The 14,173-nt window shown below is 44.8% G+C and overlaps 1 protein-coding gene across 3 annotated transcripts in view; it reads right to left on the bottom strand.

Annotated features, from left to right (window-relative positions):
* Nucleotides 1–14,173, bottom strand: part of SCFD2 (sec1 family domain containing 2) — a 400,714-nt gene that overhangs the window by 108,806 nt on the left and 277,735 nt on the right. The window contains exon 6 of one of the 3 annotated variants that reach the window (XM_019469986.2): nt 4,336–5,368. The exons of the other annotated variants lie outside the window; for them this stretch is intronic. Within the exon in view, the coding sequence (XP_019325531.2) occupies nt 5,211–5,368 (158 nt within the window). The 3' untranslated portion in view covers nt 4,336–5,210. Of the gene's footprint in view, nt 1–4,335; nt 5,369–14,173 lie in introns of those variants that run through there. 3 annotated transcript variants of the gene reach the window in all.

Genomic DNA, 14,173 nt, shown 5'->3' with positions numbered 1-14,173 from the left:
TTGACCTTCGACACTCTGCTTCTATAATTCTTGAGTCCACTAAGCTTTTCTGGAATCACCTGAAAGGCCACCTGCTGATGGTCAGCATGACTCAGTCAAGTCACCGCAGATAGTCTAGAAGGGTGTCGGAGATGAATTCCTCAATGCCCTCTCTGGTCCCTGCTGGGCTGTTCCCTCACAGCAGTCCCTGAACTTCCAGAACACTACATACCCTCCTTTGACCAGCATGTCACAAATGGTCTGTTTACCTGTGTGTTCCACACAAGGGACTGCATTTTTCAAATCTCTGCCCTTCTTTCAGCATCAAAACCCCAGCACAGCGCTTGAGGCACAGCACAGCCTCTGTGAATGCTGGGGATGTGGGGCCTCCGAATGCAAGTGCTTTCACGGGGTGTCCCCTGTGAACCCCGCGTGAGGACAGCACAGGGTGGGAAAGGCCAGAGGAGGTCCATACCTGCAAGGCTTATTAAGTAGTCAGGTGATAAATACTCGAGTTCTACCAGGGGTCACAACAAGATTTTGCCTCCACTATTTAAACAAAATTGAAAGATTTCATATACAAATAGGGATTTCCATCTTCTTCTAAGAAGTTATATCTTGTTATCATTGGGCCCAATTCTAGCTTGGCAACAATCAGCTGGAGCCGGGCAGCAGTCACCCCTTTGAGATGGGATACAGTCCCCAACCACCCACCTTTTGTGTTCATACTACCTGTGCGGTCCCTGAGGCATCTGAGTGTGCCCTTTTCTACTGGAGGACAGGTTAGGGGCCCAGCTGGATTGTGCACAGAGGGGCCGGGAGAACTGAAAGCCGAAACCTGAGTCCTGAAGTTCCCAGATATAATACCGAGCATCACAACACCTAGAATTCTGGCCTATCTTCCAGGCCAACCTGGTCCTGGCCTCTTGCATCCTTTGAGCAGCATTGGTAGAATGATGCCAGCAGAGAGAAGGAAGGGTCCCCTCAAGGGAACGGCAACTAGTTATTATAGGACTGTTTTACTAACATAGTATATTAACATAGTAACTACTCAACATAACTTTGTTGAATGATAAATATCTCCTTGTGCTAAAATAGATAAAATATGCACATTGCATCACATTCTTGACTTTCTTACATTGGATAGATGCTTTTACATTGAGGCAATATCTCTAGTACTTAATAAAAATCACACACAGGGTAAAAGAGAAGAATTCGAGGTCCTATTCCAGAAGAGGTAATGCTTCTCTTTGGAGATGTGTGGCTGAGGCACTAAAAGCCAAAGTGGACAAATTCTGAAAAGAAAGGTTCCACTTTTACCAAGGCCCTGAGAATCCAATCAGGCCCTTCCTCTTATTTAAGCCTTCAGCAGCTCTATACTCCTTCCAGAATAAAGCCCTTGATTTGACATATAAGGCCTTTTGTGAGCCACACCTCCTGTCTCTCTCTCTCTCTCACACACACACACACACACACACACACACACGAAAACCACACCACTACTTAGCAACTTGCACCACCCTAAATGTGCCATGTGTTCCAACACCCTGTCTGCCTAGAAAACTCAGTCACCAAGACTCGACCCCCCCCCCACCCCCCGCCCTGGGGAGAACATCACTGACTTCGAGGGCAGGGCTTTAGGGTGCTTTGTTGATCTCTTGTTCTGGCCTTTGAGCCCCTGTGGACAGGGCCGTGCTCTCATCTTGAACTCCACACCGCTCAGCACTCTGCTTTAGGCCATGCAGGGAATGTCATACGTATTTATTGTATGAATAAACTTTGTTGTTTTTTAAAAAAAATTTTTTTAAATATTTATTTTTGAGAGACAGAGACAGAGTGTGAGCGAGGGAGGGGCAGAGAGAGAGAGAGGGAGACACAGAATCCCAAACAGGCTCCAGGCTCTGAGCTGTCAACACAGAACCTGATGCGGGGCTTGAACTCACGAACTGTGTGATCATGACCTGAACTGAAGTCGGACACTTAACTGACTGAGCCACCCAGGCACCCCTGTATGAGTAAACTTTGTAAAGTCATTAAGGTTCTAAAAAGGGAAAAGGGAAACATGAAAATAATTCTCCATCCCAAGATGAAGATAACCCATCTCTTTACTTCCCATGCCTGCAAATGGACTGTAACTCCTAAGCTGCCTTTCAATGCGGACACGGAAGTTGTCCAATAACCTAGTCTGTATCAGTTATAAATATTTTTTAAAGAAACATCTGCAGGTGATCTACACTACAATTGCACATTCAGAGTAACTACAGTAGAGTGTCACAAAGATATGCCATACGAGAGATTATATAGTGAACAGCTACACTCCCCGCCTCCTCAGTTGACAGATGAGGAAACTGAAGCCTAAAGAGCTTTCCTAGTGCACACAGCTAATTGATGGCAGAACTGAGACTAGAACCGAGCCTGTCCAGCATTCATCTGAAAGGATCTAGAATTCTTCATTAAATCTCGGGTGTTGCCGTAAATGCTATGACATTGGCTGCCTTCACTGTAAAATAAAAAAAACCAAAAACCAAAAAAAAAAAAAAAACCCAAAAAAACCAAAACCGCAAAACACTAGCATTTTTGTTACTCCTCAAATATAATCTTGCAAGATAGTAATCAAAACTAACTGCAGTTGTGTGGTACGGTGTGGCTTCCTCAAGGACTAAGTTTGCTGAAGGGCTGTTTGCTGTTCATGCTGTTTTGAGGGGGGGGGGAGGGACATGGTAGCCGTGGAGAGCCATAGATAAGCTCCCTCGCAGGGCTGTTCTACAGTATCATTTATGTGAGTCAATTGTTGCCCATTCTACCAGGACAGCAAAGACAGTGCACAGTGGAATAGAAATTAACCCTAATTACTTACTTTCCAGCCTTTTACTGACTGGTTTTCCATTGTTTCATTCCTCTTTCTCTGTTTGTTTGGCTTAATTACATGGTTTGCTTGATTTGCAGTGGAGAAAAAAGAAGAAGATTTGACTTTTATTTACTTGTGAATGGGGTTTCCACTATGCTGCACTCAGACGAGGCTTACCTTTATTATAATAATTAAACCAGTTTTCCAGATGAAGGGTAAACTATTTAGCTTATTATCTTAGTAATTTAATCTTTTAATAGTGGAAACTGTACATAGGAGAATCCAAAAGGGGTGAAGTGTAATTAAAACTTGAGCACCCCAAATTGGCTTTACATTCATACTAGTGATATGTTAAGGAATGTGTGTATGTAGGTATGTTCTTAGAGGAGAGAGAGAGCTAACAGTTTCTGAACCCCAAGCGTTGTGCTAGGTACTTACAGACAACATCTCACTTAATCTTCACAGCAAATTTGCGAGAAATGCATTGTTACCGCCATTTTACAGATGAGGAAACTGAAGGTCTAAGAGTGTTATAAGTGGCCCAAGTTCACACAGGCAGTCCGTCGTACAGCTAATTTTTGAATCTAAGGGGTCTAACTCTGAAGTCAGCGTTCTTTCTGCTATAGGCTGTTGCGGTCAATGGGACCGCTGAATGATCGGCCGACCAGTCTGGCTGCCAGGAAGGGAAGGAGAGGAAGAGGAAGGCCAGAATGCTGTGGTGACACAAAGGCAGCTTCTGAGCAGGGAGAGGCCCCCAGGGAGGCGGTGCTATCACGTTCCTTCTTTCTCTCCATAAAGGTTTAATTGGTATGTGGCTGGAGGTCCAAGTTGCACGGAGCCAAAGGTGAGGACAGGCCAGAAGAGTCAGATTTGCCTGCTGGCTTAGAAGGTCTGGAGGGGATATGACAGCGAGGCACCAACACCGCTTGTCAGACAGAGCAGCACACGCTTACGCCATTTTCTCCTGTTAACAACAATAACCACTACGGTGACTAGTATTCCCATCATTGCCACTCTTCCATTGTTTCAGCATCTGGTTCAATTGAATTTACATTTCTTTTTTTTTTTTTTTAATGTCTTTATTTATTTTTGAGAGATAGAGAGAGAGAGAACAAGAGTGAGCACGTGAGCGGGGGAGGGACAGAGAGAGAGGGAGACACAGAATCTGAAGCAGGCATCAGGCTCTGAGCTGTCGGCACAGAGCCCGACGTGGGGCTCAGACTTGTGAACTGTGAGATCATGACCTGAGCTGAAGTCGGACGCTCAACCGACTGAGCCACCTAAACGCCCCTATACTTACATTTCTTGAGCACCTCCAGTGGCCTTGATACGGTTCTAGACCATAGGTTTAAGGGTACAGGCAACGAAAAGACAATCCCTGCCTTCTGGACTTCAAGATCTGTAAACAAATAGGTCCCTACTATATCTTGAGCTCTGTGAGGACAGAGACCTTCTCTCTTTCCCTCTCTCCGCCCATTCCCCTCTCCCTTCCCTCCTTCCTTAATACCAAATGCCAGGCACTGTTTTGGGTGCTGGGAGCACAGTGATAAACAGAAGGGCTTTGTTTTTACGGGGCTATGATCTTGAGCCACGTTGTCCAATAGAGTAGTCACTAGTCACACCTAACTATTTCAATGGGAATTTAAATGAACAAGATCACACATTTGGTTGCTCAGTTGTATTAGCCACACAGCAGGTGCTCAACAGCCACATGTGTCTAGTGACTACCACAGCGGAGAGTGCAGATACAGAACACTTCCATCACCCCTGAAAGTTCTATCAGATAACACTGTTCTCAAATCCCATTTGTAGTTAGACCTTTAGGATCTAGCACCGTGCCTGGCATATAATAGGTACGACTAAGTAGTCGTTAAATGTCAAAGTTGTCCAATAAGCACAGCGATGAAGGCACGAGCCAGTAGAGAAAAAGCAGAGAGGAGGAATTATTTTACACAGTAGGATGGGGTCAAGGAACACCTTCCCCGAGGAGAGAGGAATCAGTGACAGGATTTGAAAGACATTAAAGGTTCTGATATATGTTTGGTCAACGAAGGCAGCTTGCTACAGTTCTCATGGGAGAGTGGCAGAGCGTTCCTTTCAAAGTCAAATGCAAACTTTAATGGTAGCACCGGTCAGCTGCTTCTTGGACGGGGAAGGCTGAAACGTGGGGGAAGACAGAGGGGGCACAAAAACAGCCTTCAAACTCCTGACGAATTCTCATTAGGAGGAAGTAAACAGAACGCATGCCCTCTTTATTTTAGGAAGTAAACATTTTGCAGTAAAGGCCTGAAATAGTCCTCGTTCGTAACTATTACCATGCTCTTCAAAATGAGTGTTCTGTGAAGCCTCCCTTTTAATCAGCAAATATGCTAGTCAGAGCCTTCTATAAAAAGAAGCAGTACTTAGGTGTCCATCCCTTAGCCACGAAAGGAAACTGAATAACAACATACACACGGTATGTGGTCAGTGATGGAGACCTCTGGGGTCTGGTTCGGGCTCGCTCTGGTCTGGGGCTGGCCAATCCAGTGGGGATCTCAGCTCCTTGAGAACCAGAAGATTGGAGAGTGTGGAAAGAGACGTAAACAAGGGCTGTGCGGAGGCCAGGTCAGGCCGACTTCAATTACCAACGTCTGCTTACAGGGAAGCATCAGGGCAAACCTGGTTACATCTTACTTAAAGGTGACTTGCTGGCTGGTCAGGGCCCCACTGTCACTGTCATCCAAGCAAGCCCCACAACTAACACTTAAGATAGCTCTTATTACATGCCAGGCACTGTTGAATTCGCTGAATTCTTATAGCAGCCCTACAAGACGGGTACCATGATGATTCCTTTTGACAGATGAAGGAACTAAGGCACAAGGGAGGGTATATAACTCGCCCAAGGTCACACAACTAACTAGTAAGTGGTAGAGCTGGCAGTGAACACTGGTCTTATGCCAAGTATGGTTGGAGGCAGAAGGGCCATGGCGGGGGCAGGAGGTGGGAAGGTTCAACCCTAGCTTAAACTTTTGGGGGCATCACAGAAACTTCTCCAGGTGACCTTCCTGACACCCTGGCACAGCCCTGGAAGTGAGAAGGGTGGAGAGTCAGGAGCACTGCTCACGGTTGGGCACATTTTCAGGGTTTAAGTATCTTTTTTTTTTTTTTTCCTGAAAGCTCCCTGCTCTTGGGAGATGGGGATTTCTACTCTTAACTTTTGCTATGACTCCCCTCCCCAAATCCATAGAGGCCGATGCAAGAGACATTGAAGAGATCTTCAAATTCTGTACTTTTCCATGAAACCCCAAGGGGAGGGAACGAGCGTGACCCACCACAGTGGACCTCTGCTGATGGGAAAGTCCCTGGCTTGCCTGCTCAAGGTCAGGCACCTGACCCCGCTCGGCAAGTACTAAGAGCCCCAAGTCTTGGCCAACTCTGGGCCCCCAACCACCAACAGTGTTTCTTGCTCATGAGGAAGGGTTTGTGAGGCCCCCTCTCCTCGGCCGTTACACCAAAGAAACATCTGCAAACTCAGCACGTATGTCCATTATACCATGATAAATGCACCAGCCCCCTGTCTTAGGAAAGATGACTCATTTTCTTAAATTGGCATCTATTTCTTGAGATCCTTCGGTCCCATAAGGACAGGGGAAACTATAATAACAGGTAATAAGAAAACTTGTGATCAGAGACCCCCAGAGCAGCACATTGAAAAAGACAAGATATGCTCTTAACACGACCGAAGCAAGCTTCGTAGCTGTGTTTTATAGCAACATCCAAACTCCACTGAAACCTTCCAGATCTTGTGTGCATTCACAAACGTAAAAAGCATCACCCTGCACGGGGTCTTCTGCTGCACACTCACAGTGGCACCTGCCTTTGAGCAGGTACTTCTGTACGTCACACATCCACCATTTGCTCCAGGAGGAAAGAGGAAGGGAGAGGGGCCCAGAGGTCTGTGTGCTTCTGAGAAAGCCTTTCCCTTCCCCCATACCCACCTCTCCTTCAGCGCATACAGTTTCGCCACAACACGCTGCCTTGGAGAGCATCAGGACAAGGCCAACATGCCCTGCACTCCTTTTCACACCTGTCACCCAAGGCCATTCCTGATCACTCCTGCTCTCAAGATGGCTCTGCACATCCCTTCTCGGCCTCCAGTTCCCCCTGCCCAATTTCCAAATCTCTGTGCCTTCTGGAACTCATGTCCATCGGCACTAAGATCCCCTATGTTCTCAACTTCTTCGAAACCTCCCTTTGCCTTCTTGCTCTCCCCTCCCCGACAGCTCTCGCAAGTAATGGCTATCTTCTCTGCCACAAACTTCAAGCCACTGGGGCCGGAGGTGAAGCTAATATTCTTTAGTCAGTAGTAGTAGCAATATTGACATCAGCAGCTATGTTGTAGGAATATGAGAGATTTTACTTATTAGGCTTTATAGGCAAACTGTTTTAAGGGATTAAACCCAATCCAAGTGCAAGGATGCCCGCCATGTCCTTGCTGAATCACCTTGCTTAGCTAACTTGGTGAACTTGAGCACATTGTTTTCTCCAAACTCACAGATTTTCTTTTTTTAATCAGGTACGACCTAGTCTGTGCTAGGTGTTATGAGAAGCCTGAAATACAGATGCTACCCTCCTCAAACCTTATCTACCTGGGGAAACCGGAGTTTGTGTGGGATAAAGACTCAGGGCATGTGAGTGGTTTCCAAAAGGCCACACACAAAAATCACTCTCGTGCAGATGCCTGGAAGGAGCATGAAGGCAGGACCAGGATGGGTAGAGACTCTCAAAAGCTGGAGAGCACCCCCATAGCTGAACAGGGCAGCTTCCACTTACCTCTGGCCCAGTGTTGCAATGGCCTACGGGTCCTAATAGTCAGACAGTCCATTTTCTCAAGAGATATTAGAAATGCACATTGTAAAGTGGAATCTGAATTTTAAATAACTGATAATTCAAAACATTTAAAAACACTGTGAGAGGCGGCTTAGTGTAGTGTTAAGAGCATGGATTCTGCAGCTAAACTGCCTAGGTTCAAATCCTAGTTCCAGAACTCACTATGGGTTCTAGCACACTAGTGAACTTTTCTGTGTCAGCATCTGCACTTATAAAATGGAGATAATAATAGTACCCACCTCCTAACTCTGTAACCTGCTTGAGATGTCTGGAAGCACTCTATAAAAGTTTGATAACTGGCCAACAGTAGCCAGCCTTCTTGCACACCCATGAAGCATCAGCTGTAAGCATAAAGAACATCAGTCTTAGGGCATTTAAGTCCACATACAAAAGAGCATTTTTAGGTGCTTATAAATAGGGCAGAATATAAGAGCCAGGACATCACAAGAAGAGATTCATGTGGAATGGAGAGGCTTCTCGAGGGTGAACCTGAGCTGGGCTCTACTGAACAGTGCTATTGGCTGGACAGCAAACAGACAGAGAAGGTTAAAGAAAAGTGGGGATTTCAGTCAGAATCTCTGTCTCTGCAGGAAACAGATGCCACACTCCAACTGGGAAATGTGAGAAGAGTTTAATAAAAGAGCTATTTGCAAAGAGTGGGCAGGGCTTAAGGAAATGAACAAGGAGGTATAGCACTCCAGGGCTAGTAGCCACAGAGGCCATGCCCAGGCCTGAAGAGGAATCGGAGGGAGGCAGCATCCTGAACATGACAAAGGAGCTGGGGGTGGGGGTGGGGGGTGGGGTGGCCTCACAGCAGGTGGGGCCATAAATACCCAAACTTCATTCTCCTAAAATCTCCAGCTGATGCCTCTCTATTAGCTGGTGCCAACCAGGAGCCACAGGCAAAGGAGCCCACTGAAACAGGCAATACAGGATGACCCTCCCGCCTCCCCCTCTCCTTCCCCATCCCTGCACGAAGCAGAGTGAAGAGTGAGGACAATACCTAGCAAAATGGGAAAGATGAAGTAAAAGAAACAGAGGCCAGGGACGCCTGGGTGGCTCAGTCGGTTAAGCGTCTGACTGTGGCTCAGGTCATGATCTCACGGTTTGGGAGTTTGAGCCCCGCATCGGGCTCTGCACTGACAGCTCAGAGCCTGGAGCCTGCTTGGAATTCTGTGTCTCCCTCTCTCTCTGCCCCTCCCCCACTTCTTCTCTGTCTCTGTCTCTGTCTCTCTCTCAAAAATAAATAAACATTAAAAAAGAAAGTCAGGCTTAAAATGTGTCAGAGAGCAAGAAAGCTATTCAAGCTTTCGTTTTTCAATCTATCACATTCATTTGCTGTCCCTGAAGTCCAAGAAATAACAGGAAAGCGTTTTACAATGTTGGAAGGACACTGAGGCTATACACACATGCTCGGTGAGGTGGAGAAGTAAGAGAGAGGAGGAACAGTCGGCCAGAAGCTCAGGGGATGGGGAGGTGCATGTATAAAACATTTTTCAAAATAGCGTGAGGTTTCTAGAGAAAGAAAAAACAGGCACACAAGTCTACAGAAGTGTTGAACTTGAAGACTTAGCCAGGTTTTTGGAGACAAGCTATAGTAGATGATGGGAGGTGAGGCTCTCAGTCCAAAGGAAAGCCACTGCACTGCACACAGTGCTTTTTAGTGCTGCTATTGAGACCCAGGGCTTCGTGTTAGGGCTCAGATTGTTCTATCAGAACATCATATGCACCATCAAATGAAAAAGTAGATGGTATTGTCTTAATGGACATGCCCTCAAAATTTAAATAATGGAAAGTGACTGGCCCAAAAGCCCCAGAAAACTGTTTTCCAATTGTCTATAATTAAAAAAAAAAAAAATCATGCAGAACTATCAGCTCAATTCAGCCAAAACTTAAATGAGCCGCTTTACACACTTTTTCATTTGATGGTGCATATGATGTTCTGATAGAACAATCTGAGCCCTAACACGAAGCCCTGGGTCTCAATAGCAGCACTAAAAAGCACTGTGTGCAGTGCAGTGGCTTTCCTTTGGACTGAGAGCCTCACCTCCCAATTGCCTTTGATAAACCTGCCTTCGCCCATAAGCAGCTATAAACTCCTCCTTGCAAACTATGACGTTCTTCCTGTGTGGGCTCTAGAAGTAAAAAGTTGCACCCTGTCAGGGAGCACTTGCTCTGGCTGGGACTAACTTCTTTCCAGGGACCTCCAAGATCCTGGAGTCCAGTCTTCCCAAAAACATTTCTAAAAGCCCTAATAGGCACTAAATGAACAAAGGGTTCCATGATCAAAAGAGTTTGGGAAATACTGGTTGAGATTCACAGAAGTTAAATAGGTTTTCCTTAAGGAAAAGCTTTTCATATCAAGTGCCAATGGCAAATCTACTGGAGGAAGATACGGTAAGCAGAGATTTTCAAACTTACTTGGTGAAAGAATGCCTTCCTTTCAATGAGCTCTTGCGGGACAGATGTGCTGTTGAACACACTATAGAATGTGGGCTACAAAAGAAGAAACTGGGGTCCAGAGAAGGGGACTGTGCTCCCAACTGATGTGCTCCCTGGTTCTAGCAGTACTGAGATTCACTGCTGACCTTATATGCAACCTTCTTGTATACCCATAAGCCATCTGACCTCTCATCCCTTTTGTTGTCTCCTAATATCGCACAGGTCCTGTCTTGCCATCACCTCTTGCTCCCTTCAGCATCTCAGCTGCCTTTCTCTGAACCTTGCCCAACTGTCTTTCTTGAGGAACAAGGCCAGAAACATCATGCACATTCCAGGTAGGAACACAGGATGGCTCTGTACATGTCTTCAGCCTGCTTTCCTATAACTTGGCCAAGGACCCAACATTTCATTGGTCTTCTGACCTAGAGGAACTGAGTGTTCACTGTAGTGTTCATCGTACTTTCGGGGGCTGCACCATAGCTTGGTGCACATCATCTTCTAAGTCAAGGGCTTGTGTTTCACTTCCCGCCCTAGATTAGGCTAGAGATCATCTATCCCACCCCATATCTCCCACGGTGTCCACCCCCCCATATGATTCCCCAAAGTCTTCCATTTGCTTTGCTCAGTTGATATTTTAGAAGTTCCTTCCCTAATTATTATCCTGTTCTTGCCCCAAAGAAAACAAACACATTCACTGATTTCAATAGCTTTGCAGGATCTTGATACTTATTCCTGACAGCTAACTTTAGAATTATTCCAAATTTACAGTTCCTTTCCTCAAATGACTTCAAAATATTTTCTATAAACTGTATCTTAGGTCCTTGTCTGCTTCTTCTAGATACGACAAAGATTTCTATCCAATTAGGAAATCGCCTTTAAAAAAAATTTTTTTTTAATGTTTATTTATTTTTGAGACAGAGAGAGACAGAGCATGAACGGGGGAGGGTCACAGAGAGAAGGAGACACAGAATCTGAAACAGGCTCCAGGCTCTGAGCTGTCAGCACAGAGCCTGACGCGGGGCTTGAACCCATGAACCGTGAGACCATGACCTGAGCCGAAGCCGGACGCTTAACTGACTGAGCCACCCAGGCGCCCCAGGAAATCGCCTTTAAAACAAATGATGGCTTTTACACAATAGCAAAAATGCTGGCAATTAAAAGAACAGCCAAGCAAACAGGTTTGTGCTTTTAACTGAGTGAGCTATAGAATTGTTGAGTCATTATATTTTACACCTGAAACTAATATAACACAGTGTTAATTATACTTGAATTACAAAAATAAAAACCGGTTTGTGCTCTTAGATGCAGACATACTGAGTTCTGCTGAATGTCAAGGCTGAATTGGGCTGAATGTCAAGGCTGAATTGGGCTGAATGTCAAGGCTGAATTGGGGAATCCAGCTGCTTCTTATACTACAGCAATGAGGACAGAACATTCTTGGCAGAGAGCCCTGTGCTTGTGGGCAATTTGTCTTTAAATTAGACTTCCCAGTAGCCGGTATCGTTCTGGGCTCAGAGTAGATGCTCAATAAACATTTTTTAAAGGAACAAATGATTGAATAAAGGAACGAACGAACAAAGAAACATCCTGGAAAAGAAATGTCTTAGGCATGATATTGGTCTCAGCAGCCAAGCCAGTGTCTTTTGTTCTTTTTCCCATTCCTGGAAATCCAGCCCCTTTAACACATCCTTTGTTACTCTAAGGACATTCCTCAGATCCCCACAAAGCAGGAGGTGATCTAGTCAGTCACATCTTTGGATGATGACAATTTTCAATTTCCAAGGAGAATTAAGACTATAAAGCCATTATTGGCAAACCTTTCAAAATGCCTTTAGGAAACAAAGGTGACATTTCTGTGTACAGAATACCTTTAAAAAGCATTCAATTCAAACACTATTCTACAGCATCAGATATGTCTAATTTTATACTTCACATTTGGATTCAATTTTTCCCTCTAAAAAAGGCACAAAGATAGCAAAATATTATGTGTGCCAATTCATGGAACAGTTGTTACTATTATGTATCTATTTCTGTGAGGATACTGTTATGGAGCTGTGCTCATAATAGAACCTTCATTCTAAATTTCTGTGCACCTTATGAATTTCACTCCGTCTCAGCTTCCCCCCCCCCCCCCCAAGCTGACCAAGAACTCAGTCAGCTTCCTTTAATAATACCAGTAAATGGCTCCAGCCTCCCACAGCTGCAGAGGTTTACCGTCCTGGGAGATTTTCAACGTAACAATTCATGCTTCCAATGAAAACAGTGACAGAGTTGACATGATTTACGGGGGAGAAGGACTGATTAGGGACTAGCACACTACCAAGCAAATATTAAACAACTACGGGGAACTTTTAATATGCAATGCTCTCTCTGTTCATAACAAAAACAAGCCAGGAACAATTTCCTGTGCTACAGTCAAGTGAAATGGAAACTTGTTTTTGAGGTTCCTTGTCGTGTGTTGTACACATTTCAGCAAAGCAACCTTCACCTAGAAGAGGCACTGGCTCCTTCAATGACTCCATCCTTTCCATTTCAAATGGAAACCAGCTGCACTTCTCAACTGTAACAAGAGCACCTATGCAGGAGGTCAACGCTGAGCTGGACGACACCTCCCTGTGAAATGCATCAAGTATCTTTATTTCAGTTAAAGTCTATCTGTAGTGAATTGTCAGTGACAACCTGTGGCCTGAAACTCAGTTCCTTGATGCTCTCAGGACATTATTATTTCTTCCTCCCTGGAGATCTAAATGAGCACATAATATACTATGAATTGGGGGTTGAAATAGACATTGAATTGGAGAGACAGAAAAAGGTTCTGAAAAGACAAATCTGTGGATTTTCCATTAAGAGTAAGTAATTTGGAAAACCAATCTTAGACTCCCCCCCCCCACCTTAATGATATAACTCCTCCTGGATGATTTGAAAATACCCCATGCCCCAACTCTCTGCCAGCAAATTTCCAAAAACAACAGTAAAAAAGATCCTGGCAGAAGTCAAAGGGTCAATGGGTCCTAAATAGCTTTCAGGCTCAAGTATGCACCTCCAACAATGAGAAATGTCCAGCCACGTTATAATGAATCACCTCTTGACAAGAGATTCCCAGCCATAAAAATGAACAACTGTGTATTTAGTGCTATGAACTACATAACTTACAAATCTCAATGGGGAAAATTTGAAATTGGGAAAGGCTGGGATATCTTATTAGTCTAAAATCACTCATACACACACACACACACACACACACACACACGGCAAAGGCAGGGAAGGTAGAAGCAGAAACCGCTCTACAATCCTGGCCACGTAAATTGTCCTCTGTGACGTACTTGATAATTCCAGAAGAACCCAGGGCAATTTGTCAGGACTTCATGGCCACTCTGATGGACTTTTTGATACAATTCTTAAAAACGAGATTCAAAAAAGCATGTTGTCTCTCTTTCTCTGTTCCTTTGCTCATGTAGAATAAAATTTGTTCATTTTCATAGCTTTCCAGAAGAGACAAACTAGCGATTTCCTGGTACTGCTCACAAGCCTGTTTCCAGCCAGTCAGCAAAATATCCATCTGCATTTATGGAGTTAATTGATGTCTATTAATTTTGCTCAGATTCTCTCTCCTCCTTCCACCTCCCTATCCCCCTTTTTTTTTTTCTTTTTTAAAGAGAGAAAGCTAATGCAAACCATGTTTATGTGCTCAAAGGCACAGAGGAAATTCATTACTCTGAGGAATAGCACACTCCACAAGTGAAATGAAAGTAATCTTATTTATGACAGGAAGGGGCCCTCGCTAGACTGAACCGCACCACACTTGGGCTGTTACACAGAAAAGGAGCTGCAGAGCTCCAGCACCAGTTCCAAATGGCGGCCTCACTGACAACAAACACATTTGCGGTTCTGGGTTTGGAAGCTCTCAGAAGCCCCAGAAAAACAGCCGTCTGAATAGGGACGAGAAAAGGAACCCGTTGAGAATGCACCATTTCCCCCTCACACCTTTCTAGTACCTTCCTGGCACTCCGTATTACTAAATTGCAAAAAGGTACT

This window comes from Panthera pardus, unplaced genomic scaffold (assembly GCF_024362965.1).
Source record: "Panthera pardus isolate Hobbes unplaced genomic scaffold, ASM2436296v1 HiC_scaffold_13, whole genome shotgun sequence".
Classification (NCBI taxonomy): Eukaryota; Metazoa; Chordata; class Mammalia; order Carnivora; family Felidae; genus Panthera; species Panthera pardus.
This window is presented reverse-complemented; position numbering and strand designations above follow the sequence as displayed.